The sequence below is a fragment of the Rattus rattus genome, chromosome 2 (genome assembly GCF_011064425.1).
Source record: "Rattus rattus isolate New Zealand chromosome 2, Rrattus_CSIRO_v1, whole genome shotgun sequence".
NCBI lineage: Eukaryota > Metazoa > Chordata > Mammalia > Rodentia > Muridae > Rattus > Rattus rattus.
Window position 1 is genome coordinate 115,143,078 of NC_046155.1, and position 27,719 is coordinate 115,170,796.

Genomic DNA, 27,719 nt, shown 5'->3' on the forward strand with positions numbered 1-27,719 from the left:
AAGAAATAGAAACATAAAGAAATCTAAGAGGCTATGAAGAAGCAAAGCACTACTGACCTAATGAAACAAAAATTAAAAAATAATAATGTTGGAATAAAATGCATGCATACATATTCTGTATATGTTATATATAAATAATAAGGTTGTATAGAAAATCATAAAGTTATAATATATTCCATGTATTGTGTAATTCAATATATAGGTAATATATTTTCCATACATATGTTATACATAATGTATTTATATATCACATGATCACATATAATATATATTTGTATATTATTCATATATATATTCATATACATATATACATTATGCATACACAAAAGCATGGTCCTGTAATGAGGAAAATAAATTGAAATCTTTGCCTTGGAAAACTAAGTGTGACTTTATTGTTCCTGCCTATGTAAATTTAAATGACTGTGATTACTTTGCATTAATAATAAATAAAAGTGACTCAGAGATGACACACTGGGCTTTCCAGCCTTTCTATATGGCCATCAACAGAGATGAAGTCAAACATTTTCAAAATACTTCATTAATGAGCTGATGTTTTCATTTTGAGCATACTCTTGCAAACTCCTTAGGAACCTTCTGCCTGACAGTTTGAGAAGTTAATGGACTTCAAAGTGCTATTCAACTAGGTGTAAACATTTACAAATCGCCTGTTAGCCATAGTGATTATATAGTTATAATAATATAGTGACATTATAGTTATAAAAAAATATTTCCAATAAAGAAAGCATGAAAAAAATGAACTTCAAGTCTCTGAAGAAAGAAATTGAAGAAGATCTCAGAAGATGGAAAGATCTTCCATTCTCATGAGTTGGCAGGATTAATATAGTAATAGCCATTTTGCCTAAAGCAATCTACAGATTTAATGCAATCCCCATCAGAATTCCAAAAAAAAATTCCAATTCAATTTCTCATATAGTTAGAAAGAACAATTTGCAAATTCATTTGGAATAACAAATAACCCAGAATAGCTAAAACTATCTTCAACAATAAAAGAACTCTAATAATCACCATCCCTGACCTCAAGCAGTATTACAGAGAAATAGTGCTAATACCTGTATAGTATTGAAACAGTGACAGGCATATAGATCAGTGGAATAGAATTGAAGCCTTAGAAATGAACCTACCCATCTATGGTCATTTTATTTTTGACAAAGGTGCCAAAACCATTCAATGGAAAAAACATAGGATTTTCAACAAATGGTGCTGATACAACTGGAAGTTAGCATGTAGAAGAATGCAAATTGACCCATTCTCATCACCCAGTACAAAGTTTAGGTCCAAGTGGATCAAGGACGTCTACATCAAACCAGATACACTCAAACTAATGGAAGAAATATGAGGAAAATTCTCAAACACAAGGGTACTGGTGTAAATTTCCTCAAATGAACACCAATGGCTCATTCTCTAAGATCAATAATCAACAAAATGGGACCTCATATAATTGTAAAGCTTCTGTAAGGCAAAGGACACTGTTATTAGGACAAAATGCGAACCAACACATTGGGAAAAGATCTTTACCAATCCTACATCTGAAAGAGGACTAATATCCAAAACATACAAGGAACTCAAGAAGTTCGATTCCAGAAAAATAACCCTATAAAAATGGGGTACAGAGCTAAACAAAGAGTTCACAGCTGAGGAATATCAAATGACTGGAAAGTACCTAAAGAAATGTTCAACATCCTTAGTCATCAGGGAAATACAAATCAAAACAACCTTGAGATTCCACCTCATGCCTGTCAGAATGGTTAAGATCAAAAGCTCAGGTGAAAGCAGATGCTGGTGAGAATGTAGAGAGAGGAAAACTGCTCCATTATTGGTGGTATTGAAAACTGTTAAACATCTCTGGAAACCAGTCTGAAGGTTCTTCAGAAAATTGTACATCGCACGGCCTGAGGACCCAGCTATACCTCTCCTGGGCATATACCCAAAAGATGCTCCAACATGAAACAAAGTCACATGCTCCACTGAGTTCATAGCAGCCTTATTTATAATAGCCAGAAGCTGGAAAGAACCCTGATCCCCTTCACCAGAGGAATGGATTAAAAAAATGTGTTACATCTACACCATGGAGTACTACTCACCTTTCAAAAACAATGACTTTATGAAATGCATATGTTCATAGCAGCCTTATTTATAATAGCCAGAAGCTGGAAAGAAGTCAGATGCCCTTCAACATAGGAATGGATACAGAAAATATGGTACATCTACACAATGGAGAACTACTCAGCCTTCAAAAACAATGACTACATGAAATTCATAGGCAAATGAATCGAAATAGAAAATATCATCCTGAGTGAGGTAACCCAACACATCAGTGAGTGAGGAAAACACACAGGGTATGCACTCACTGATAAGTGGATATTAGCCCAAAAGTTCAAATTACACAAGATTCAATCCACCGACCACAGGAAGCTCAAAATGGATGACCAAAATGCGAATGCTTCAATCCTTCTTAAAATGGGAAATAAATATCTACATAGGAGGGGATATAGAAGCAAAGTTTAGAGCAGACACTGAAGAAATGGCCATTCAGAGACAGCTCCACATGTGGCCATACATACACAGCCACCAAACTAGATAAGATTGATGAAGCTAGGAAGTGCATTCTGACAGGAACTAGATATAGATTTCTCCTCAGAAACACATCCAGAACATATCAAATACAGAGGTGAATACTAACAGCAAACCTCTGAAGTGAGAGCGGACCCCCATTGGAGGAATTAGAGAAAGGACTGAAAGAGCTGAAGGTCTTGCAACTCCATAAGAACAACAATACCAACCAACGAGAGCTCCCAGGGACTAAATAACAGCCCCAAAAGTATACATGAACTGACTCATGGCTCCAACTGCATATGTAGCAAAGGATTGCCTTGTTGGACACTAGAGGAAGGAGAAGCCCTTCGTCCTGCAAAGGTTGGACCACCAGTGTAAAGGATTGCTGGGGGAAGGGCGGTAAGTGGGGTGGGTGTGGAGAACACCCTTATAGAAGGGGAGGTGGAGGGATTAGGGGGCTGATTTACAGGAAACCAGGAAAGGGAATGTTTGAAATATAAACAAGCAATACCCAGTTTTAAAATAATGAAAAAATAATAAATTAAAAAAAAGAGAGAGAGAAGCAAACTAGACCTTGGATCAAAGCCTTTCAAGAGTTATTGTGGGCTTGGGCATTTAGCTCAGTAGTAGAGAGCTTGCCTAGCAAGCACAAGGCCCTGGGTTTGGTCCCCAGCTCCGAAAAAAAAAAAAAGAGTTATTGTGTCTTTTGTCTCCAAATGACATCACTCTTCCAGTGTCATTGTCATGAAAAGTGCTTTCTCCTAAATGATTCCCCTAACATCATATGAAAGCACATTTATATCTATATTTACCTTCAACACCTCTGTAAGTATACAGAATAATTAAATGTTTCATATTTCTGTGTCCTAAGTTTTTTTGCAATTAAATAAATCTATTTTAAGGAAGCAGACATAGTGATCTGGAACTATACAGGAGAGATTTTCTTGATGCACCTATTTTTCCAGCTGCCCTGAGCATTCTGCTATCCCTGGTTGGCATTCATTTTCTTGTCACCTCTCTGGACACCTTCATCAGACCTCCTGATCTGGAATCCCATCAGAGACCTGCTATCTCAGGATCTGCCGGTAACCTACAAACTAATATCTGGCAGGTGATTGTCCTGAAATGACTTTGCCTTAAATTATTATCTATAATGAACTCCAGTAGGCAGGCCCTGGAGAAAAACCTTTTAAAAATATTCTTGCTATTAATATGCTCTTCCTGTTATTGTTAAATACATAACAATCAGTAGATATTAACCCATTGCTTTTGAGCAGATCTCTACCGAACTATGAAGATTTACTATCTGGCAGTGATGCTATCATTAATTTTTAATGATGATCTTATAAGAGTTCCTAGAACTATATGAGTATTTATGAAGCTCTTTTATAGTGGGACTGCTCTTAGGTTCTTTTCTGATAGTTAAAACCGAAATGACAACTCTGTTAGTCTACCATTTTATTAACAGTTAATTGCCTCTTATAAAATATCTAGACATTCTCCTACTCAGAGCACATTCCCAGATATTGTAAAACTATTAACCAAAGGTTATAAAAAGGGAACTGATGATTTATTATAGGTTCTATGACAGAAGATGAATTATCAATTGGGTTTATCTATACAAAACCACTAATAACTTAGTTATAGTTTTTAATATTTGATCAACTTGTGTAGTTGTGAAAGCTAAAGAATGTTTAGTCATATTAATATTCCTAGTGTATATTCATGAAAACATTCACTATTATAAGCATCTTATTTGATTTATTATTTGATTTAGTGAGTAAGCTTGTGATGAACTCTTACCATGTGATCCTGTATTATGAAAAATTCATAAGTACTGCCAACAAATAGAAGAGTGCAAAGAATTTTTTCTTATCTACCTTTTTCATTCATCCAAAATTTTCCTTTTTGCAAGAGAGTAAATTTTGACTATTTAATTATAAACTCTAAAATCACTTTTCAATGTGTCCATTTTTCTTTCTGTGAGCAGACTGAAAGTTAGAGCATCACTTTTTACCCTCAGAAAGAGAAAGAAAGTGTTTAGGGTGCTTTAGATCATGAACATTTCAGTGTAGCTCGAGAGCTAGAATATCTGGAGACCTTCAGTCTTTAAAGTCACACCAGAGTTCTACTCTGTATCCCATTTTAACCCACTCCAGGCCAGAAGGTTCCTGGCAAGTATCACTGAGGTTAGGCTTCCTCCAAATACCCCTTTCTGACAGAACATTCAGGCACTACAATCATTCAGATATTAAAGGGCCTTGAAACAACACAATAAAGAAAAAACAGGGCAATATGATTTCTTCAGAGCACAGCTACACTACTGCATAAAGCACTGAAGAATCTAAAATAACCAATGCCCAAGATAATCAGTATAAATTCAATCTTGTAAATACAATAGAGGCCTTTAAAGAGGAAAAGAATGAGCCCTTTAATGAAATACAGGAAAGTACAGTCGAAAGGTAGAGGCTTTTAAAGATGAAACAAAGAAATCCCTTAAAGTAGTATGGGGAAATAAAATTAAATAGGTGAAGGAAATAAATATAACTGTTTAAGACCTGAAAATGGAAATAGAAACAATAAAGAAAAAAACAAAACAAAACAGGGAATCCCAGAGATGAAAAACCCCGGGAAGAGAAGAGGAACAACAGATGCAAGCATCCACAACAGGATAGATAGGAGAGAGAATCTTAGGTACAGAAAAGACAATAGTGCAAATTTATACCTCAGTAAAAGAATCTATTAAATCTAAAAAATTCCTAATGCCACCCCCCAGAAAAAAATCCAGGAAATCTGGGATAACAAGAAAAAAACTAATTTAGGAATATAAGGCATGGAAAAATGAGGTGAAGTTCTAGTTCCATAGACCAGGAGATATTTTCAACAAAATTATAAAAGAAAACTTTTCCAACCCAACCAAAGAGCTGCCTATAAACATACAAGAATCTTATAGAAAATAAATTAGAGTGGACTAGAAATAAGTTATCTTCCAACAAGTCTACAACACAAAGAAAAGTATATTAAAAGAGACAAAAGAAAAAGTCCAGGTAACAAACAAAGGCAGACCTAACAGGATGTCACATGAATTCTCAGTAGAGACTCTAAAAGCTATACCAGCCTTCATGGATATCTTGCAACCTCTAAATGGCAACAGATACCCAGTTCTACCACTATATATAACAACACTCTCAATCATCATAGATAGAGAAAATGTGATATTTCAAGGCAAACTGAAATATTATATATCCTCAAATGCATTCTTATAGAAATACTAGAATGAAAATTCCACTCCAAAGAGAATAGTAACATCCAAGAAAAAAAAAAAAAGGTAATTCTGTACCAGCAAAATCAAGGGGAGCACACACAGGCACACACAAGAATATGCACATGCACACATAGTAAACTGTTATCACTAAAATAACAGAAATTAACTATCATTTTTCATTAATAGTTTTCAACATCAATGGAACAATGGGCCCAATTATCCAATAAAGAAACATTGGCTAAAAGGACGAAAGCAAACACAGAATCTATTATTCTACTACATATTAGAAACATATCTCAGCAATAAAGATAGATATTAGATTATAGGGCTGGAGAAATGTTTTCCAAGCAAAAGGTCACAAGAGAAAAGTAGAGTAGCCATTCTACAGCTAATAAAATAGACTCTCAACCAAAATTAATTGAAACAAAGAAGAAAGGAAACTTTATACTCATCAAAGGAAGAATCTACCTAGATGCTATCTTAATTCTAAACATGTATGCCACAAACTCAAAAGCAACTATGTTTGTGAAGGATAATTTGATAAAGCTTAAATGCCACATCAAACACCAAACCCTAGTAGTGGAAGACTTTAACATCCCAGTCACAATATTTGACATATCCAACAGGATAAGCAACAGAGAAATGATGAAACTATCAGACATTGTAAATCAAATGAACTTAACAAAGATCTACAGAATATTTCACCCAAACACAAGAGAATATATCTTCTTCTCAGGACATCATGAATCCTACTGCAAAACTGACCATATAATGAGTCAAAAACAAATTTCAACAGGTATAAAATATTGAAATACTATATTGTACCTTATAAAATGACCATGAAATAATGATGTACTTCAACAACCGCAGAAACTCCAGAAAGTGTAAACATGCATGGAACAAAGGACTGTCTACTCAATGATCTCCACGACATCAACGAAATCAAGTACTAAAAACTTTTCTAGAATTCAATGATAATGAAGGCACAACATATTAAAGCTTATGGGACACAATGAGAACAGTGCTAAGAGAAAGGTTCATAGCACTGTCTGCATAGAAAAATTAGAAAGTTCTCATACCAAGAATTTAAAAATACACAGGGAAGCTCCAGAAAAGGAAAGAAAAACATAAACTTGGAATACTTAAGAAAAAAATCACAGATCATATGTACGTCAAGAAGAAAGAAGATCAAAATGTGGATGCTTCAGTCCTTCTTAGAAAGGAGAACAAAATACTCATGGGAGGAAATACAGGGGCAAAGATTGGAACAGGGACTATAGAAAAGATCATCCAGCAACTGCCCCATATGGGATTCCATCTCATATACAGCTACCAAACCCAGTCACTATTGCTTATGCCAAGAAGTGCTTGATGACAGGTGTCAGACATGGGTGTCCTTTAAGAGGTTCTACTACTGAACTGAGGACGGGACCCTTGTTGAAGGAATATTAGGAAGGACTAAAAGAGCTTGAAGGGGCTTGAGAACCCATATGAACAACAATGCCAACCAACCAGAGCTTCCAGGGACTAAGCCACTACCCAAAGACTACATGGACTGACCCTGGACTCCAAGTTCCTAGTAAGAGCACCAGTCGAAGGGGAAGCCCTTGGTCCTGCCAAGACTGAACCCCCAGTGAATGTGATTTTTGGGGGGAGGGTGGTAATGCGGGGAGGATTGGGAGGGGAACACTGATAGAGAAGGGGAGAGGGAGGAATTAGGTGGATGTTGGCCTGAGAATAACAATCGAAATGTAAATAAGAAATACTCAAGTTAATGAAGATGGAAAAAAAGAGGCTCTGCTAGAGCCCTACTGATACAAATGAGAATGCTTACCTTTAACCATTGGACTGAACAAGGACAGACCAATGAAAGAGTTAGCGAAGTGACTGAAGTATCTGAAGTGGTTTTCACCCCCATCGAAAGAACAGTATTCACCATATAAACCCCAACACCCTACCCACACCCAGAGCTACCAGGGACTAAACCACCAACCAAGAGTATACATGGAGGGGCTGGGGATTTAGCTCAGTGGTAGAGCGCTACCTAGGAAGCGAAGGTCCTGGGTTCGGGTCCCCAGCTGAAAAAAAAAAAAAAAAAAAAAAAAGAACCAAAAAAAAAAAAAGAGTATACATGGAGGGATCGATGACTGCAGCCCCATATGTAGCAGAAGATGGCATTGTCCAGAACCATAGAAGGAAATGACCTTGATCCAGTGAAGGCTCAGTTCCCCAATGTAGGGTAATGGTAGCACATTGATGTAGTAATGGGTGGATGGGAATGGGAGCATCCTCATAGAAGCAGGAGGAAGGGGAGGGAGTACAGGAGGGGGGGAAGGGATAAAATTTGTAATGTAAATACATAAAATATCCAAGACAAATAAAATAAAAAAGTTCTGTTGAAAATAAGATATGAAAATATTATTGTGAATTCAAGCATGACTGTATAATTTCCTTGTGACTCATTGGAGAAACTACAAGAATGTTTTTCCTGATGAGGGTAAATATGAAAGCCTGATTGTACCATAAGTATCTTCTTATAATTTATGTGTTTTATAACATTAAATTATTGTAACTTATTATTGCAGTCTCATAAATATTACAGAGTAAGCAGTTTTTTCTTACACAGTGCTTAATATAATAAAATAAGATTTTATTTTTTTAAAGGATAGAAGACAGAAAATAATAAAGATCATGACTGAGGTCAGTCAATTAGAAATAATACAAAGAATCAAGGAAAACAAGAGCTAGTTCATTGAGAAAAACAAAGAAGATAAATAAATCTTTAGCTAATTTAATCCAAAGGTATAGAGACAATATTCAAATAAACAAAACCAGAAAGGAAAATGGAAGCATAACAACAGACAACTAGGGAATTTAATGATTTCATTTCAAAAGCCTATGTGCCACAAAATAATAATAATAAAAAACAACAAATGTCTTATCTGAAAGGATGTTTTTCTATACAGATAGCAATTATCAAAGTTAAATGAAGATCAGGCAAACTATTAAAACAATCCTATAAACTCTAAAGAAATAGAAGAAGTCAATAAAAGGCTCCTGAGGGGAAAAAGCACAGGGCCAATTGGTTTTCATGCAGATTTTTACCAGAGTTTGAAATAAGAGCTAGGGGGTTGGGGATTTAGCTCAGCGGTAGAGCACTTGCCTAGCCAGCGCAAGGCCTGGGTTCGGTCCCCAGCTCCGAAAAAAAAAAAAAAAAAAAAAAAAAAAAAAGAAATAAGAGCTAAGACCAACAACCCTGAAACTGCTGAACAAAACAGAAACAGAAGAAAGACTGCCAAACTCACTCCATGAAGCCACCTTCCTCTTGAAGCTTAAACCATACAAAGATTAGACAAAGAGAATTTCAGAACCATTTTTCTTATAAACATTGATGCAAAAATAATTTAAAAAATGGTTGTAAACCAAATCATAGGAACACATCAAAAAAACCATCCACCATGATCGATTAGGTTTCATCCAAAGGATGCATGGATGGTTCCATATAAAAATCAATAAGCTTAATACACCATAAAAGCAAACTGATACAAAAAAATCATATGAACATCTCATTACATGTTGAAAGTTGCTTTAGCAAAATCCAACATTTTATAATTCACTATGAAAGTCTCAGAGAGATCAGGAATATATGGCACATACCAAAACAATCAGAAATATATAGCAAGACATGAGCCAACATCAAATTGGATGAAGAAATACTAAACCAATTCCACTAATATCAGAGACAAGGCATGGCTATCCCTTCTCTCCCTATCTAATAATATAGTACTTGAAGTTCTAGATAGAGCAATAAGACAAGTAATGGAGATCAAGGGGATAGAAATTGGAAAAGAAGGAGTCAAATTCTCATTATTTGTGGATGATAGAACAGTATGCATAAGCATAAGCAACCAAAAAATTTCTTGTAGAGAATTCCATTAGCTGATAAACAACTTAAGTAAAATGGATGGATACAATATTAACAAAAAAAGAATTAGTTGCCTTCCTTTTTACAAATGATAAGTAGGTCAAGAAAAATATTCAGGAAACAACAGCCCTCACAACATCTACAAATAATATAACATATGTTCCATCTCATGTATGAGTAGGATTAACATAGTAAAAGTGGCCATCTTTCTGAAAGCAATGTATATTTTCAATTCAATGCCATCAAATTTCCAACACAACTCTTTACAGATCTTGATAGGGAAATGTTCAACTTCATATACTAAAACAAGCAACCATTAAACACAGGATATCTAAACAATCCTGAACAATAAAGGAACACCTGTAGGTATCCCCATTCCTTATTTCAAACTGTACTACAAAGCAATAGCAAAAAAAAAATCTGCATGGTGTTGATATAGGACCAGATATGTTTATCAGTGAAAATGAATTGATGGCCTAGAAAAAACATGATGCACCTATGGACTTTAGATTTTTGACAATGCAACAAGAAAGGATTCTTATCTAATGGTGCACGTAGAATAATGTAAATAAATTCCTATCACTCTGAAAAAACAAAACAACAACCAAAAAAACCTCAAGATTAAGTGAATTGAAGACCTCAATATATACTCAAGATATACTAAGTCTAATAGGAAAGAAAGTGGGGAAGAGCTTTGAACTCACTGTTATTAAAGACAATGTTCTGAATAGAATGCCAGTGGCCCAGGCTCTAAGATCAACAATTGATAAATGGGATCTCATGAAAATTAAAATCTTTTTTAGGGCAATGAGACTGTCAATAGGACAAAATAGCATCCTCCAATTTGGGAAAAGATCTTTACCTATCCTCCATTTGACAGAGGGCTACTATCCAAAATTTATAAAGAACACATGAAGTTAGATTCTGTCAGTCCAAATAATCAAAGGAAAAAATGGGGCACAGTGGGAAAAAATTTTTCAATTCTTGAATCTCAAATAAGTGAAAATATCTTTACCTATCCTCCATCTGACAGAGGGATAGTATCCAAAATTTATAAAGAATACAAATTAGATTCTTACAGCCCAAATAAAGTAAAAAATGGAGTATAGAGGGAAACAATTTTTTGTTTTTGTTTTTTTTTTTTTCCGGAGCTGGGGATCGAACCCAGGGCCTTGCGCTTCCTAGGCAAGCGCTCTACCACTGAGCTAAATCCCCAACCCCAAGGGAAACAATTTTTAATTCATGAATCTCAAATGACTGAGAAGCACTTAAAGAAATGTTCAAAGTCCTTAATCATCATGAAAATGCAAAATAAAATGTCTCTGAGAATCTATCCTATACTGATCAGAATAGCTAAGATCCAAAATCTCAACTGATAGTGTAGGGCAAATGTATGGAACAAGGAGAACACTTCTCCATTGCTGGTGGGAGTGCCAACTTGTATGACCACTTTGGAAATCAATTTTATATTTTCTCCACAAACTGCAAATAGTTTTACATCAAGACCAAGGTATACCACTCCTATGCCTGCACCTAAACATTGCTCCTCTATATTAGGGAAATACTTGCTCAACTATTTTCATAGCATTTTTAATAAAATTAACCAGGTACTGTAAAAAACCTTGAGGCCCTTCAACTTACAAATGGAAAAAAAAACATAAGGTACATCTACAAAATAGAATCCTATTCTTTCACAAAATAAAAGATATGGAACTTAAGAATATCATCCTCATTGAGGTAACCCAGATTCAAAAGGACATGCATAGTAAGTACTCACTTTTAAGTGGATATAGCCATAAAATAAAGGACCCATGTTACATTCACAGATCCAAAGACAGTAAACAAAAAAGGAAGACACACCTGACAGTGCTTGAATATCACGTAGGAGGGGAAATAAATTAGTTCCAGAAGCAGATTCATGGAAGGAATTGGGTAAAAAATGGTATAGGAAAGGGGTGGGAGGGTACAGGAACAAGTGTGACAGGAGACAGGAGACAGGAGAGATGGCCAGATGGCCATAAGAAAGACTAGAATTCTGTAGTTGGAAGTAGTTGGGTGGTGGAGGACACCTAGAGAATGTGCCAGAGACCTGGCCTAAAGGAGGCACCCAAGAGATTTACAGAGGTGGGGTATGAACCTGAAGAGGCCACTTTCTGTAGCCAGCCAGGAATCCCAGTGGAGGGATAAATACACCAACCCATCCAAAACTGTGATCCAAATTTTTTCCTGTCTACAAGACATATAGGGACAAAGATGGAGCAGAGACTAAGAGAATGTCAAATTAATAACAGGCCCAACTGGAGACTCATCCTGGCTGTAAGCACTAATCCCTGATTCTATTAATGAAACTGTTATGTTTGCAAGCAAGAACCTAGTATGTCTGTCCTCTGAGGGATTCCTCCCAAAAGCTGACTCAGACAGATTTAGAAACCAATGTCCAAACATAGGCTGAAGTTTCTGGCCTTGCATAGGAGTGTAGTGGAAGAGATAGAGGTTCCTGAATTGGACATGAACTCCAGAGGAAGACCAACACTCTCAGCTAACCTGGACCATTGGGGGCTCTAAGAGTCTGAACCACCAACCAAAGGGCATACATGGACTGAACTTCGGATCCCAGCACATAAATAGCAGATTTGGAACTTGGTCTTCCTGTAGACCCTGAAGTGCTGAAACAGGGGCTATTCCTAATGCTGTTGCCAATCTATGGAATAGGTTCGTCTACCTGAGTTGCCTTGTCTGGCCTCAGTGGGAGAGGATATGGCTAGCACTGTAGAGACTTGGTGTGCTAGGGTGAGGGGATATGGGTAGTAGTACACCTCAGAAGAAAAGGGGAGAGGAACAGTGGGAGGGCCTATAGAAGTGGGAGAAATGAGAATTTAAAAGTTAAAATATTTCTAAGTGTTATCATAATGATAGTCTTCACGTTTCAAAAAACAAAAACATATTCCAAAACAGCATGAAAGCAAACTTTTCTATCTCTTGAAGATGTAAACATGCCAATTAACACAAAAGAAATGATTGACATATATTATGTAACATATAATATGACATCTTCAAATCTCTTTCAGTGATGGATAAACAATAGCACAAAAGTAATAACAACATTATTGTTAATTAATTTCAGGAATTTATATTCCCTTATAATAAATCATTTTTTCTTATTTTTTTCTAGGCAGTGATATCTAACTTTTTAGGAAAAATAGTTAAATATTTTATTTTTCAAGTATTTATAATTATTACTTGTTACAAATATTTTATTTTCAAGTTTTTAATATACATATAGTAGCAATCAAATTTTAAAATTCCTGAGGCAATATTGTTTTCAATTACTCAAAGTTCAGTATATTTAAAACATAATTTTCTTCAATATTTTCTAGGTAGTACTCCATGCAGTTGATTTAATCTACTATTCACTTGTGCTCTTATCATTTCAATGCTTTGTCTCTGAATTCTACATGCATCTTAAATTTAAAGTATATGAAACAAAAGGATGTTGATCTGTAGATTAAATGAACATGTACATTTATTATTTACTTATGCACCATAACCTCAAAAGAAATTACTTCCAACTTCCAATAACTTGATGCAGTAATGATTACATCAGTATCAATGTATCATAGGATCATTGTCACAAAGAAGATATATCCTTCTAAATATGAAATGTTTACTTCATAATTCTTTTCAAAATTATTCTAAAATCTTGATTTAAAATTCTATTCTGCCTTCCAAACTCATTTATGGATTGAGTGCAAATGAAAATACAATTCATGAAATGACAGCATGATCTATGATATGACACACTATAAATTACATGCTTTTCAAAGAGGGTACAGCATCTCTGAACATCTACATCTTGCCCTAAAGCTTGTAGTATACTGGATAAATAAGTATATGGAACTCACATGTCTCAGAGAAGATTAAATTTAGGTATATTACATAGTGCTATGTTACATTCTGCTGATTCTGAGGCTGAAGAGAACTGCTATAGTGATTGTTAGAACTCTAAAGCAATTTCCAAAAGAAAGTACTAGGTACAATGTTTTGAGAATAATGAATCAAAATGTAGTTCAGGATTTGGGAGAGTTTTTTTCTCCATCTTTATTAGAGAAAGGACTGAAAGAACTTGGGAGAGTTTTAAGTCAATCGTCAGAGTTTCTGGTTCTTTTTATTTTATGTTGAGACTTAACTTAACAGTTGTGGTAATTCCTCACTGTGAACTATGTAAAAATGAGAGAAATTAGTCAATCTAATTAAACCTTTGGTAAGTTAAATACTTACTTGTCATATTGGAAATTTCATTCTCTGGGCAGGGTGTACAATCAAAACAGCACACAGGCTTTCCCTGCTGAGGGGATTTTCTGAATCCTGGACTGCAAGGAATACTGCAAATTGAGGTTGGAGACTGAGGAAAATCACAAATGAATTATGAATAAAAACATTTACCTACCTGAAAGTAGTTACAATGACATAGACAATGTAAATGTTGAAATGAAAAACTGAAAAAGATGTTTTCATAATGCATTAAATTAAGAAGAAATATTTCATTGTACTTTGTGATCAAAATTATAGTTGTATTGTGATTTATATAATTGTTTTGAATTATATAATTATATCATGACTTATATATACCTATGTGCATTTATATGTACATATATAATCTAAATTTATAAATCCTAGATAGATAAATAGATAGATGATAGCTATCTAGACAGACAGATAAATAAAGATAGATACTTTTCCTAGTGGAAATAAGTTGTCCTGAAAGCAAGTCTAGGAATATAGGGAATGAGGTTGTAAATAAATTTTAAAATGCTGTATCTTATGAGTATGATCAAGTCAACCTTGAGATTTTGGGTACTTATGTTGCATGTAGTGTTTTACAAGTAAATCCAACAAACCTGTTGATGGCCTGTGTTCCACTCTATCATTTCTTTCAACATATTCAATTGTTGAGCATGTTGCAGATTTTGGGAAAATGTTCCCATTTTCAGTTTAAATACAAGATTTGGCCAAAAATCCATAGTGTAGTGAATGTCATACTCTGTATCCGTTTTTTCTTTATGATTCAGGTTCACTTTGTCTCCAGCAGGGTTTATAAATTGGGTATTTTTCAGGAAAGAGACCATCTGAAACATTTATTAATTTAGTTTTAACTATGTCTACAGATTAGGAAAGAAAACATAAAGTTTAATCTGTCTCTGATTTTCATTAACTTGTCCTAATAATGTGTCTTAATTATAAGTAGTATGATAACAGGGGGGGGGAATTACTATATATAGGTACAATAACATTAAAATTCCTAAATACCTCCTTCTCAGTGAAATCAGTATTCTAAAATATGCACAACTGAAACATGCCTTGGAGTAGTTAAACATTCTTCACCCACCTCATTTTCTGTATAGTATTATCTGAAAACAAAGTAGGAAATTGAGGTCCTCATTAAACAAGAAATTGGCAGAATTATTGTTACTTGGTAATTACTCATTATACACATTATAAATTACTTGATCATTTAAAAAGGACAGTCGCCTTCTTGTTGCGACTTATTTCTTGTGAAATAAGAATTTCACGAGAAAGCACAATATTTGTTTCAAATATTAAAACACATTTATGGTGAAAATATTATGGAAACTAACATTAACAGATCATAAAACTGTGGATGTTTCAGTGTTGACTGCACTAGAGTTTAAGAAAAAAAAGATTTACAGTGATATGCAGTGAAGGAATACAGCCATCGGTGCATTTGAAAGAAAGAACTTAGAATCTTAAAGGCTACAATATTCATCAGAAAAATTAAGTCTATTACTCCACGTGATATGTAGTGGACTAGCAATTACCTGCCAAGAGTCAAATTCCAGTTCTTTTCCATCATCTATGTGCCATGTATCTTCTTGTTGCAGAAGCATCTGTTGGAGTGTATGAGCCACAGCATACACAGAATTATATAGGTCATAAGTAGTATCACTCAAAGACATTTCAAAATGGTGCCTGAATAACCATCTAACTATGTTTTCATTAGAACAGTTTTGCAGATTATTACAATTAGATAATGACAAAGAACAATTAAAATACATCCACCATAATCTAGCAAGGGAAATGTCATCACTGTAGTTTGAAGGGAATGCTGTCTGAATAAATGTCTTAAAACCTGATAATTCAGAATAGTGATGTGAAAAAGTGAGAGTCCCATAGAAGGAAGTAAGGAGGGATTTTCCATTTTTGATGATCATATCCCACTGTGAGGTAGTGATCCAGATTCTTTGGATATCTAATAAATTCCATAGTCTAAAGTTCAACTGTAGAGGAGAGTCTTTGTCTCCATAAATGATAACAACTTTTGCTGATGACATCGTAATCTGCTTGTAATAGATATTTATACTTTTCAGAAATAACATTTCATCACTAGTGATGATACTCACAAAGGCTAAACACACACTGTTCCTTTGCATTTCTCTTCTCAAGTCCAAGATAAATTCATAACTTGGGTCATCATCTGAAACAACTGCTCCCACCCAGTTCCAGCTGAAATGGACAACCAAAGAAACCATGGCCAGTGCCAGAGATCTGTCCTTAGGAGCCATCTGGTAAATATATGGATACAGTTCTTGGCTGCTCAAGAGAGGGTGAAATGGCCCATAGTAAAGCTGTAAGCCATAGAATGTGAGAAATAACATGAAAAAATGTCGAATACAAAGTGTTAGTCTCACTGTGCTATTTTATGTTATTTGTGACTATTGTGAAAGGTGTCATTTCCTTCCTTTCTTTCTCAGTCTATTTATACTTAGAGTAGAGGAAAGCTACTGATCTCGAGTTAAGTTTTTTAATCCACCCACTTTGTTAAAGTTGTTTATCCAGTGTAGAAATTCTCTGGTAGAATTTTTGAGTCCCTTAATTATCCTATCATATCATATGCAAATAGTGATATTTTGACTTCTTTTGCTTCCAATTTGTTATCCCTTTGGCCTCCTTTTGTTGTCAAAATGGTGCCTGAATAACCATCTAAATATGTTTTGATTTGAACAATTTTTCAGATTATTACAATCAGATAATGACAAAGAACAATTAAAATATATCCACCATAATCTAGCAAGGGTAATTGCTCTGGTTAGGACATCAATTACTATATTGAATAAGTAGGGAGAAAGTGGGATACGTAGCCTTGTCTAGACCCTGATTTTAGTGAGATTGCTTCAAGTTTCTCTCCTTTTAGTTTGATGTTGGCTACTGGTTTGCTGCATATTGCTTTTATGAGGTTTAGGTATGGACCTTGAATTCCTGATCTTTTCAAGACTTTAAAAATGAAGGAATGTTGAATTTTGTTAAATGGTTTCTCAGCCTCTAATGAGATGTTCATGTGGTTTTTGTTCTTTGAGTTTGTTTATACAGTGGATTATGTTAACAGATTTCCATATATTGAACCCATCCCTGCACCCCTGGGACAAAGTCTGCTTGATCATCTTGGATGATTGTTTTGATGTGTTTTTTCTTGGATTTTGTTCACAAGTATAGATTTTTATTGAATATTTTTCATTGATATTCATAAAGGGAAATTGTTCTGAACTTCTATTTTATTGTTGGGTCTTTGTGTGGTTTAGGTATAAGCATAATTTAGTTTCATAGAAGGAATTTGGTAGTGCTCTGTCTGTTCTTATTTTGTGGAATAGTATGGACAGCATTGCTATTAGGTTTTCTATGAAGGTCTGATGGAATTCTCCACTAAACCTATCTGTTCCTCAACTTTATTTTGGTTGGGAAACTTAATGACTGCTTCTATTTCTTTAGGAGTTATGGGACTGTTTAGATGGTTTACATGATGCTGATTTAACTTTGGTACCTTGTATCTCTCTAGAAAATTGTCCATTTCCTCCAGATTTTCCATTTTTTTAAATATAGGCTTTTGTACTAGGATGTGATATATTTTTTTTCATTTCCTCAGATTCTGTTGTTATGTCTCCCTTTTCATTTCTGATTTTGTTATTTGGATATTCTTTCTGTGTCCTCTGGTTAGTTTGGTTAAAGGGTTTATCTATCTTGTTTATTTTCTCAAAGAACAATAACATTTCAAATGTAAATAAAAATATCAATAAAAATAATAAAGTTCTAGTCTAAAAAAAAGTGTGATAAAAACGGGAATGTTAGGAACTGTACCATTATGAAAATTATACATAGTTTTTTAAGTCTTATAAAGTACAGAAAATGCTAAGTCTGATAGTGAAGCATATCAAATTTCTGTTGTTCTTAAATCCTATGCATGCTAAAGAAATGGCATTTGCCTCTAAATGTCTGTGTATTTATGCTTTGAATTCTTTCAACTAGCCTCAGGATCAGAAAATTAAATCTGTAGAGGATTTTTAATCCAGCAACATGACTACCCTTAAGGATCAGATCCAAAGACCTTGTAGGCCTATAATATCCTGCTGAGATATAAGTATTCCTCTGATGGCAGAAAAAAGAGGCAAACAGAGCACTTAGTTCAAGGTCAGTCTAGTGTAAATCAATTTTCTAGTATAGAAAACTTTAGGTGCAGGTGTGATAGTACACACCTTTAATCCCAGTACTCAGGAATCAGAGGCATGAAGATTTCTGAGTTCTACTTTGTCAGTTGAGTTCAATGCCAGTCTTTTGAAACTTGGTGCAAAGAACTCAGTGAAATGGAGTTGAGTTAATTTGTAAGTTCATGCAGTTCAATGTGGGTCAGTAATTGGCAGTGATAGTTCAAGCAAAGCACACCAGTGAGAAACTAAATAAAGCCATATACAGTCAGTGACTTTCAGGAAGAGTTTGGGCCATAGGGTTGAGTTGATCCACCTAGGGAGGTCAGAATGAACTTGAAAGTGAGACTCTATTTAGTTGTAAGCTTACAAGAATAAAATTATAACAGTTAAATATGTTATTTTTACAGAAAGAAAAAAAAATCAATGCTTCATTAACATCAGTTTCTTCAAACTTACCTCAGGCCTCTTAGATATGTATAGGAGTGGCCCAACTATGACAGATGGTAACCACATTGGTCCTGTAAGTACAATTAAATATCTTCTCTGATTTATACAGTAGTAGTTAGGAAGATATTCTTCTCTTTTAGAAGATAAACTGTTTATTCTCCAATCATCCAGGAGACTACATTCAATTTTAACTAGCAGTGAAATGTTAGGTAGAATATTGGGGTTCATGTTTATTTCTTCAAGGGCAAAATAAAGAGTAAAAATCAAGTGGATATTCTTGGTTGTCAACCTGCAATCAGAAGAAAAGGATCATTATAGATTAGATTTTTAAAATAATATTAAATAAAACTAATATTGTTTATATATTTAATGCTTGTTTTCTTGAACTAATACTATGGTAATACAAGCACTGTTATTGTGATGTATTAGAATATAATTTCTCTGTAATTATGTAAGGATTCTAAAAAAATATCTTAGTAGATTATTATTCAAGTGAGATTCTGTAATATTCAACTTTTATACAATTTTATTACCATGTCATTTAGCATGGTAGGAAGCATGTCCCCAAAGACAGTGAATCTGCTCATTATTTTGGAACTCTAATACTTATCATATACAAAAAATGCAGGGGTATGAATCTGCTACCTAAACTATGATATTTCTTTTACTCAGAAGCAGGACTGGCCAAGGACAAGATTTATTTATTAGTACCTTAAATAGATAAACATATCTACCTGTGTCACTAGCTCTGAAAATTCTTTTGGATTTAGACAAATAGCTTTGTTATTTTCGGTCTTTCTATTATATGTAGATTTTTCCTCTTCCTATTCTAGTTGATATTTTCACTGTCTGGTGTTATGCTATTGATAATAACAATAACTTTTTCTTATTTATTTCTTCCCATCATTCTTTTGATTTATAATAATGCATTTTGCCTTTATTCAATTGTATAAACACCTCAAATTTGGCTGTGATTCTTGCTCCTTTTTTTGACAAATAAAGGTATGTTTCTTCTTTGTCACTCAGCTTTAATCTGTACAGTTTAGTCATTTATATTATAATACGATATACATCATTTGATATAAATTTCTTATTCATTTTCACAGTCATGTCAAAAAGTGTGTATCACTTTATTGCGTTTTTTAATGTTCCAGTTTTTCATTTCTCTCATGTCATATTTTTATTGCTATGTAAGAAGGTTATACATTAAAATATATTAACCTGCTTGTTAGATGTATGGCTAATATAAAAATGAAAAGAAAATATATGTGTTTTATAATTTTGTGATTCTCATGTTTGACTAAGAGGATTCTTTAGAGTGTTTTTATTTCTTAAACATTTCTGTCTTACTAAGAAATACTTAATCCTGCAATGTCTTCTAGTGCCTTACCATACTATATTGGATTTCATTAATGTTTGTTGTCTTCACAATTATATTTGAACTCTAGAATTTACCCGGTGATATTACTTTTTCTGATGTCAATATCTTAAATTGCATAGATCTTTGTCTTCCATGTACAGTTTTATAATTTGTACTTGTTTTACTTATGCAATCAAACCATCAGTGTCTGTGAACTCATATTATTTATTTCTTTTTTACTTAAAGTTTTGATAACAAATCTTTGACAGTGTAGTGCTTTACATATTCAACCAAACTGCTACATTTCTCTTCCTTTAGATTGAGTTTATCTGGCTTTATTTTGGGCCCTTGATCCACATGGACTTGAGATTTTTGCAAGCTGACAATTATGGGTCTATTTTCTTTTTTCTACATACATACAGCCAGTTAGACCAGTACCTTTTTTTGAAGACTCTTTTTTTTCCCACTGTATATTTTTGGCTTCTTTATGAAAGATCAAGTGTATTTAAGTGTCTGGTTTATATCTGGGTCTTCAATTCTATTCAATTATCCTGTCTGACTCTGTACCAATACTATGCAGCTTTATCACTATTGCTCTGTAGCAGAATTTGAGGCCAAGGATGATGTTTCCCTTAGCCATTCACTCCTTCTTCCTGGTCCTTTCAGCTGGAACTGACTGCCAACTAGTCTGCTTCCCTAGAAGATACCATACCCTGATGCCTTTCAGAAATTCTCCTGTACTCAGAACATTTGGTAAGAAAATTCCCTAAGTCCTACAGCTGCAGATGGGAGCACAATGGACTAGGGGACCTAGCCTCTCCCAGAATCCCATCCCAATAAATACTACTCCCATTTTCCGTGGTACTTTCTGCTGGGACATGCTGTTAGCTAGTTTTCTCCCTGGAAAAGGCTATATCTTCAGACATACCAGAGGATCTGCTGCACTCAGCATTTGGTAAGAACAACCCCCCAACCAAGTGTCAAGTAGCTGCTGGGGTCCAGTGGAGTCAGGGAACCACCATCTTCCCCAAGCCAAATACCAATCCCCTACTGACTGGTCCTTTATGCTGGGAGAGAATGCAAGCATGTCTGCTCTCTGGCAGAGGCTATATCCTCAGATATACCAGAAGACCCACTGCACTCACAACATTTGACATCACATCCTGAGGCATCACAGAAGATCTTCTGCACCCAGTTCCTCTGACCCCATCGCTGGAGACATCTCAGGAGATCTACTGCACTTGGACACAACAGCTTGAAGGCATTCCAGTTGTTTCTCTTTACACAGAGCAACTGAGCTATTGACATGACAGTCTGAAGACATTACAGGAACTCTGACATGCAAAGGGAAAGTGAACCAATAGACTGAAAGCCTCCCTGGAGTGTGGTTGCACACAAGGAAACAGAAACCACAGTGAACTGACCCCCATCTCCAGAGAAGTGCTTGTCACAGAGCAACAGTGTGACTGCTCCTCTGAAGACCTTCCAGATAGAAGACCCCACAAATAATCTGCGAAAGCCAGGGCTGTAGGACTACCAAGAGACCTGAATCAAACCAGGGATAAAAGAGACAGACTCCAGAGAGATTCACCCAGACCAGCAAACATCAGGGATAATCAGATGGTGAGAGACAAGCATAAGACGAACAGAAACAGAAGCCAATATATGTGGGCTTCATTAGAACCAAGTTTTCTCACCCCAGCAACCCTGAATACACCAACAGACCTAAAAATCAGGAAACTGACCTAAAGTCCTATCTCATGAAGTTAACAGAATCCTTTAAGGAGAATATAAATAACACACTAAAAATATAGTAAACACACACACACACACACACACACACACACACACACACACACACAACAATTACAGGTAGACGCCCTTAAAGAGGAAAGAAATAAGTCACTTGAAGAAATACAGAAAAACACAATCAAAAAGTTGAAGGAATTGGATAATGCAGTCTAAGACCTAAAAGAAGAACTAGAAACAGTAAAGAAAACACAAATGGAGGCATCCCTGGAAATGGAAAACCTAGAAAAGTGGTCAGGTATTACAGATGTAAGTATTGCCAACAGAATACAAGAGACAGAAAAGAGAATCTCAGGTGTAGATAATACTGTAGAAGAGATTGACCCAACTGTCAAATAAAATTCAAACCATAAAATACTCCTATTGCAAAACATCTAGGAAATTCAGGACACAAAGAAAAAACCATATCTAATAATTGGAATAGAGAACAAGAAAATCAGAGAAGAAAACTTTCCCAAGCTAAAGGAAGAGATGGCCATAACTGTACAAGGAGACTATAGAACACCAAAAAAATATGACCTGAAAAGAAAATCCTCTGTTCATATAATTATCAAAACACTAAATGTACAGAACAAAGAAATAATATTAAAAGCTGAAATGGAAATGACCAAGCAACATACAAAGGTAGATCTATCAGAATTACACCACACTTCTCAGCAGAGACTATAAAAGGCAGAAGAACCTGGACAGAGATCATCCTTACTGTAGGAGAACTCTAATGCCTGCCCAGGTTACTAAATCCAGGAAAATTCTCAAAACACATAGATAGGGAACACAAAATATCCCAGGATGAAACCAAATTCAAACAGTATCTATCTACATATCCAGCCCTACAAAGGATCTTAGAACAAAAACTCTAACATAAGGAAGTTACCTACAACAAAGATAAGACAAAATATTAAACATCTCACAAGAAATCAAATAGGAGAGAAACAGAAACACGTACAGCCTCCTACAGAAACAAAATATAACAGGAATCAACATTCATCTGACTTTAAAATCTGTCAATATTAATGGAATCAACTAACCTATAAAGAGACATAAGTAACAGACTGGATATGCAAACATCTTGCATTTTGCTGCATACAAGAAACATGCTTCAATAAAGAAGACAGACACTATGTCAAAGTAAAAAAAAATGGAAAAAGGTCTTCCAAACAAATAGTCCAAAAACAAACAAACAAACAAACAAACAAGCTGGAGTCACCATCCTGATATCTAGTAACACAGATGTTCAACCAACAGTTAACAAGTGTGATGAGGAAGGACACTTCATACTATTCAAAGGTAAAAGCAATAATAGAAAGTCTGAATTCTGAATATTATGCTCCAAATGCAAGGGCATCCACATTTATAAAAGAAACTTTACTAAAGCTCAAAACACATATTGAACCCTACATAATAATAGTTGAAGCTTTCAACACCCCACTCTCACCACTAGACAGGTCAATGAAACAGAAACTATCTAAACAGGTGTATATTCCATAAGAAAATATAAGAAGTCATTAAAAATATTCCACCCAACAAAAGCCCAGGGCAAGATTGCTTTAGTGTTGAATTCTACCAGACTACCAGAGAAGACCTGATACCAATATGGCTGAAAATATTTCATAAAATAAAAACAGAAAGAACAATAACTAACTTTTTCTATGAAGTCAAATTTTCTCTGATACCTTGACCACACAAGGATGCAACCAAAAAAAAAAAAAGAAAAAAGAAAAAAGAAAAAAAAGAACTTCAGATCAATCTTGATACAAAAATACCCAATAAAATTCTTGCAACCACATCCAAACAAATATCAAAATCATTATTTACCACAATTAAGTAGGCTTCATCCCAGAGATTCAAGGTTAGATCAGTATGTGAAAATCCATTAATGTAATCCATCATATATACGAACTCAAAGAAAAACATCACACGAGCATCTCCTTAGATGTAGAAAAGGCATTTGACCAAATACAGCACCATTTCATGATGAAGGAATTGGAGAGATGAGGAATTCAAGGCCCAGACCTAAGAATAATAAAAGCAATTTATGACAATGCAACAGCCAATATCAAATTAAATGGGGAGATACTTGGAGCAATTCCACTAATGTCATGGACAGGACAAGGATGCCCATAGCTCCATATCTATTCAGTATAGTAGTCAAAGTGCTAGCTAGAACAATAAGACAACAACAACAGCAAAGAAGATCAGGGGATACAAATTGGCAAAGATGAAATAAAGGTATGACCATTTGCAGATGATAGGGTAGTATAGATAAGTGACTCTAAAATTTCAACCTGAGAACTTTTCCAACTCAAAAACAACTTCAATAAAATGTCTAGATAAAAAATTAACTCAAATCATTAGTCTTCTTTTATACAAATGATAAACAAGCTGACAAAAATGTAGGGAAACAACTCTTTTCACAATAGCCATAGATACAATAAAATATCTTGGGGTAACTCTAACCAAGCAAGTGAAAGATCTATATGACAATAACTTCAAGTCTGTCAAGAAAGAAATCCAAGAAATCTCAGAAAATGGAGAGATCACCTGGGCTCATAGATTGGCAGAATTAGCATAGTAAAAATGGCCATCCTACCAAAGGCAATCTACAGATTCAATACAATCACCTTCAAAATCCCAACACATTTATTGAAAGACATGGAAAAATCAATTCTCAAATTCACCTGGAAGGCAAAAATCCCAAAGTATCAAGAACTTGTAATTTTTTGATAGATGGAAGTAGGAGAGATTACTTACTATCAGTGTATATATATTTTATAGTTTGATTTAATGGTCTCAGAATGCATGTAAATTGAATGATAGAATTTCAGTTTGGCAATATCTATATCTTATATGAGTTTTAAATTATTCATAGTGTGTATCCTGTATTGTGATTTAAGATATTTTTTCTTTTATATTTAAAAGATGTTGTGAATGCTTTTGATAATTGCTCTCTACCACATAGTACATAGTGTTATCCAGGACAAAATTTTTTATATTCTTTTTCCATGGTACTTACTCTCCTCCTGAAAAAGAAAAACTAGTGTAATTCATTCTGCCGACATTCTTTTGCCATATGGGACCTAATAATTGGAATTTTTTGTTTCACTATGAACCATGTCCTTCTAGAAAACTGACTCCTAGCACATTTCAATTGCAAATATTTATCAATTTTTATTTACTTACAAAGAAAGAGAAGGATATTTGAGTCTACATATTTATGCTATCCATACATACTGTACTTTCAGAGCAGAACAAATTTGTGAAATTAAATAAAGCCTAAAAAACTTAGAGAAATACAGGTAATACAAGAAAATAAGAAATTAGGATTATCACCATTAATATTGAACTATATTTATCCACAAAGCTTAGTATTTTCATAAGATCATAAGTAAGTGATGACCCCTAAATTTGGGGCTTAAAAATATGAGTGCATGCAAGATTTAAAATAACATGCTGATGCAATATGTTAAAGATATAATTTCCAGCTAAACAGCATCAGACAGATGATGCTAGGGTCTTGGATTCTGTGGCAGTGTTGGAAATGTCAAAGGACTCACACTATGATGCGGGGGGGGGGTGTCTGTGAAGTGATATAAGCCTGGCTAAGCAAGTGAGGCCAAAGGGACAATGATGAGTGCTTGAGGAAAGAAATCCTTCCATTAAGAGTTAGAGTTCAGTTAAAAAAAAGTCACTGTAAGACAATTCTTGGTAAAATAGTTTATGGCCTTTATTACATAAGGTCAGGGATTATATAAAACTTACTGAGTGGGATGGTATTGAGGGGTAGGTAAATGCATTCTATTAACTGATTTTAAGATGCTACTGATGCTGTATTTGCCTGGGTAAGAATTCCATTGGTAAGCTACTTGGCAGAATACTGTGAACACATGGTTGCAGGTCCCTTTGTTACATGGTTACATGCTCTGAAGCAAGCACAAAACCCAGGAGGAAGTGAGTTCTGATCCTGCTTGACTCAGAAGAGGATTCTTCTGGTGCCAAGGTAAACACTGCCCACAGATACATAATAAACAAAGGATAATATTAAAAAGTATTTTATCTGCTGCTAAACTCTTAAAATGAGTGGACAAACATAAATCTTCCACACAATATTTAGCTAATTCTAAATACTAAAAGTGGGCATTTATAATACTAACAAGTTTTTGCCTTTGAACAAATGGTCAAAATGTTTTAAATTAAATGTGATGGTAATATGGTTATCTGAGAAAGTTTGAAAAAAAAAGGAAATAGATGGTTATAAAAGTAAAAGAAGCGTATAGAACACCAAATATATTGTACCTGAAAATTACATCCTCCTACGTCATAATAATCAAAACACTAGGTATATGGAACAAAGAAGAAACATATTAGAAACTTATAAATACAGAAATATGAGAATTGCACCTTGTTTTCAACAGAGACCATAAAATCCAGGTATTTTAGCTCAGACTATTATATTCTATAAAACTCCCAATCACCATAGATAGTGAAACCAAGATGTTTCATGACAAAAAAAAAATTGAACAATATATTTCTACCAATCCATCCTTACGGAGAATACTAGGAGGAAAATCCCAAGACAACGAGTATAACTACACCTACAAAAACACAAGAAATTAATCATTGCACAGAAAGGCCAAGAGGAGAAACACACACACACACACACACACACACACACACACACACACACACACACACACACAAAGCAAACACCAACATTAAAACAAAAGGAACTTACAGTCATTGTATATTAATATCCCTCAATATCATTGGACTCAAATCACCAATAAAACAATGCAGATTATCAGACTGAATACATAAACAGGAACCATTATCCTGCTGCATACAATAAAACATACCTCAAGTACAAAGATAGACACTACCTCAGAATAAAGACTGTAAGAGTGTATTATGAGAAAAAGGATGAAAGAAGCAAGCTCTGGTATCTAGTCTAGTATTTGATCAAGTAGACTTTAAACCAAAATTAATCCAAACACTTGGGGAAGGGCAATTCATACTCATCAAAGGAAACATATACCAAGATGACATCTCAATTCTGAACATCTATATCCCAAATGCAACAAGACCAATATTCATAAAAGAAACCTTACTAAAGGTCCTACAACATCTTGAACATTACGTATAGTGAGAACTTCAACACCCCACTTTTATGAATGGATATGTCATAGTAAATGGACAGGAACTGGGCAAACCAGGGATAAAATCAATCAATGAGAACAAGAAAACAATACAAAGAATTAAAAATAGCAAGAGCTTGTTCTTTGAAAACATCAAGAAATAGAAAAATCATGACCAAAACTACCCAAAAGACAGAAAGAAAGCATCAAAAGTAACAAAGTCAGAAATGAAAGGGGAGAGATACAAGTGAAATTTTGGAAATTAAAAAAAATCATTAGGTCATACTTCCAAATCTTGTACTTCACAAAATTGGAAATTTTAAACAAAATGGATGATATTCTAGAAAGATAACACAAAAATTAAATTAAGATCAAGCAAAGAAAGTAAATAAGTCTATAGTCCCCAAAAGGAATGCAAGCTGTAATTACAAGTCTCCCAATGAAAAGAATCACAGTTTCAAAAGGTTTTAGCACAGAAGTCTAACAGACTTTAAATGAAGGTCTAATACCAATACACCTCAAACTATTCTTCCACAAAATAGAAATAGAAGGAAAACTGTCAGATATATTCTATAAGGCCACAGTCATCCTGATACCTAAACCACAAAAAGACTCAAGAGAAAAGAGAATTTCAGACCTATATCTCTTATGAACACCTATGAAAAAACAATAAAATTCTCACATACTAATTCTAAGAACACATCAAAAACAT

The 27,719-nt window shown here is 34.5% G+C and overlaps 1 protein-coding gene across 1 annotated transcript in view; it reads right to left on the reverse strand.

Annotated features, from left to right (window-relative positions):
* The window catches only part of LOC116894253 (vomeronasal type-2 receptor 116-like), a 39,798-nt gene that overhangs the window by 9,200 nt on the left and 2,879 nt on the right, over positions 1–27,719 (reverse strand). Inside the window, exons 2-5 of the mRNA XM_032895959.1 lie at positions 18,716–18,995; positions 15,602–16,408; positions 14,663–14,890; positions 14,043–14,166 (exon numbers count right to left, since the gene is read on the reverse strand). Of these exons, the coding sequence (XP_032751850.1) occupies positions 14,043–14,166; positions 14,663–14,890; positions 15,602–16,408; positions 18,716–18,995 (1,439 nt within the window). The remainder of the gene's footprint in view (positions 1–14,042; positions 14,167–14,662; positions 14,891–15,601; positions 16,409–18,715; positions 18,996–27,719) is intronic.